Source organism: Condylura cristata, unplaced genomic scaffold (genome assembly GCF_000260355.1).
Source record: "Condylura cristata isolate star-nosed mole 26May11 unplaced genomic scaffold, ConCri1.0 scaffold00004, whole genome shotgun sequence".
In the NCBI taxonomy this organism is placed as follows: Eukaryota; Metazoa; Chordata; class Mammalia; order Eulipotyphla; family Talpidae; genus Condylura; species Condylura cristata.
This window is the reverse complement of record NW_004567105.1, coordinates 717,935-720,129: the sequence shown is the minus strand read 5'-3', so window position 1 is coordinate 720,129 and position 2,195 is coordinate 717,935. Positions and strand designations below refer to the sequence as shown.

General features: G+C 71.2%; 2 protein-coding genes across 2 annotated transcripts in view; both read left to right on the top strand.

Annotated features, from left to right (window-relative positions):
• TTC38 (tetratricopeptide repeat domain 38) overlaps nt 1-326 on the top strand; it is a 10,155-nt gene extending 9,829 nt beyond the window's left edge. Inside the window, exon 9 of the mRNA XM_012735092.1 lies at nt 24-326. Within this exon, the coding sequence (XP_012590546.1) occupies nt 24-218 (195 nt within the window). The 3' untranslated portion in view covers nt 219-326. The remainder of the gene's footprint in view (nt 1-23) is intronic.
• A 143-nt stretch (nt 327-469) lies between these two features.
• GTSE1 (G-2 and S-phase expressed 1) overlaps nt 470-2,195 on the top strand; it is a 9,934-nt gene continuing 8,208 nt past the window's right edge. Inside the window, exons 1-2 of the mRNA XM_012735091.1 lie at nt 470-518; nt 1,800-2,177. Coding sequence (XP_012590545.1) covers nt 470-518; nt 1,800-2,177 — 427 coding nt within the window. The remainder of the gene's footprint in view (nt 519-1,799; nt 2,178-2,195) is intronic.

The following is a 2,195-nucleotide window of genomic DNA, read 5'->3' as shown; positions in this document are numbered from 1 at the left end:
GGGGACGGCTCCCTGCCCGCGGCCCCTCGGCCCGGCCTCCGCTGCCTGTGTCCCGCTGTGGGGCAGGCCGTGGGGCCCACGCTCTTCTAGAAGCTTCCCCGACAGACCCGGTCTCTGTCTGCAGGAGCCTGCTGATGGAGCGAGACGCCTTGAAGCCCAACTCGCCCCTGACGGAGCGTCTCCTCCGCAAGGCGGCCGCCGTCCACCTCCTGCAGTGAGCCCGCCCCGGGGGCCCGAGGGGTCGGAGGCAGCCTGGAAGTCCGCCTGGCTTTCCGCGGCAGGCCCTGCGGCCAGCGGCCGTGCAGGAAGAGGCAGATGAATTTGAACTGTGGCTCGGACTCTTCTTTCGTCCTCTGAGGGCAGGTGCAGGCTGGCGGGCAGGGCCCAGCTGTGGGGGCGGCTTCCACGCGGCCCCGCCAGGCTGCTGCGGTGGAGTGGAGGGGGCTTGCTCCGCCACGCTGAGCCGCACATGGTGGTCCCCCTTGGGGACAGGGCCTCCCTGTCCGCTGGCTTTAAGGGTGGGGCAGGGGCGCCCCCTGGTGACCTCGGGGCTTGTGGCAAAACCCAAAGCTGGTGCCTGTGTGTCGGTGACAAGACTGCCCCGCGCCGCCTCCCCGTCCCGCTTCCTGCGCCCCGAGGGCCGCGCAGCTCCTGGGCCGCACCCCGGCCAACGGACGCAGCTGGACATCCCTGCGTGCTGGGCCTGGGCTGGCGCCTTCGACACCTTGATGTGGGCGTGGGCTTGGGCTGGGAGTCGAGACCGGGGGGGGGGGGGGGGTCCCAGGAGGATTGTGAGAGCCGTGCCACCCCTGACTGCCCGGCCCTCCTCTGGGCCCCCCGACTACCCTTGCACCTCCCCAGGCGGTGGTGTCCAGCTCAGGCCTGCACTGGGCAGCTGAGGGCCGCAGGCACAGCACTGAAAATGAAGCCGGTGGCTGTGGGTGGGGTGGCGGCCGGGGGAGAACGGGAGACAAGCCCCTGTGGACCACCCCCCCGGGGAGCTGGGACTCGGGGACCCCACACACCCACTGGGCTGGGGGACCTGGGCCCTCGCCTGACGCAGTAACCCCTGGGGCAGTGAGTCCTTGGCGCCAGCGGGAAGCACCAGCCCTGGGCTGTTCCCGGAGACAGTGGGGGAGGAGGGCGCTGGAGCTCCTGGGCTGGGCCTGACAGCCAGCCCGCCTGAGGCGGGGAGCATAGCCCCCACCCCCTTCCCCTTCCAGGCCGAGGCCCCGATGGACGCTTCAAGCCAGTGGCCTCATCTTTCTAGAGCCGGGTCTTCTGTGACCTGCGCCTGCCCCCAGCCCCCCTCCGCCCACGCAGGATGACTTGCTGCACCAGGCGGGCTCCCGGGCCTGGCCACTGACCTCCGCCTCTAGGCTCACCCCTCCCGTCTGCCTGACCCCATTTGTCCTCGGGACAAACCAGGTCCCCCTCAGCCCTCTCCCCAGGACAGGCCCCTGCCACAGGCCTCCAGCCACACTCAGGCGGTTCCCTGGAGACCCGCGTGGGGGGAGGGGTGTCGGGGGGTGGGGAGCAGAATACAAATCCCCTCACCCCAGCCCTGGAGGAAGGGGGCTGCCACCACGGGGGTTAGAGCAGCCACGGGCTCCCGCCAGGGGGTGGCGTCAGGCAAGCGGTGCCAGCTGCCACAGCCCGGGCCACCCGCGGGCTCGCGCAGGGCAGTGTCCACCCAGTAGTGCCTGTGCCCACTGCACTGCTCACAAAGCAGGGACACGCACCTGGTCTGGCCTTCCCACCCCCCTCTCCGATAGGAGCTTAGCTTTTCGTATTTGCAGATGGCCATCAGGACACACTGACCCTGGGCGGGGGCTTGGGGCGCCGTGTTGAAGGGACCTGGCACCCCGGTGCACGCAGCGCGCGCCCACTGCCGGCCTGGGACCCACCTCGGCCGAGACCGCTTCCGCGCGGCGGCAGTGCGCACGCGCGCCGCCTCCTGCGCGCGCTCAAACTACAACCCCCAGAGTGCATCGGGAGCCGGTCTCGCGAGTTCCCTCGAAACCGGCCAATCGGCGGTCGGCACCGCCGCTCGCACTACAGCCCCCAGCATGCACCGGCGGCCCGTCTCGCCGCGAGCCCGCTTCAAACGCGCCAATCGGCAGCCCGCGGCGCGTTTAAATCCGCCGAGTTGGTGCCTCCGGGCTTCGGCCGCCGAGGTGAGGGCCAGGGCCGGG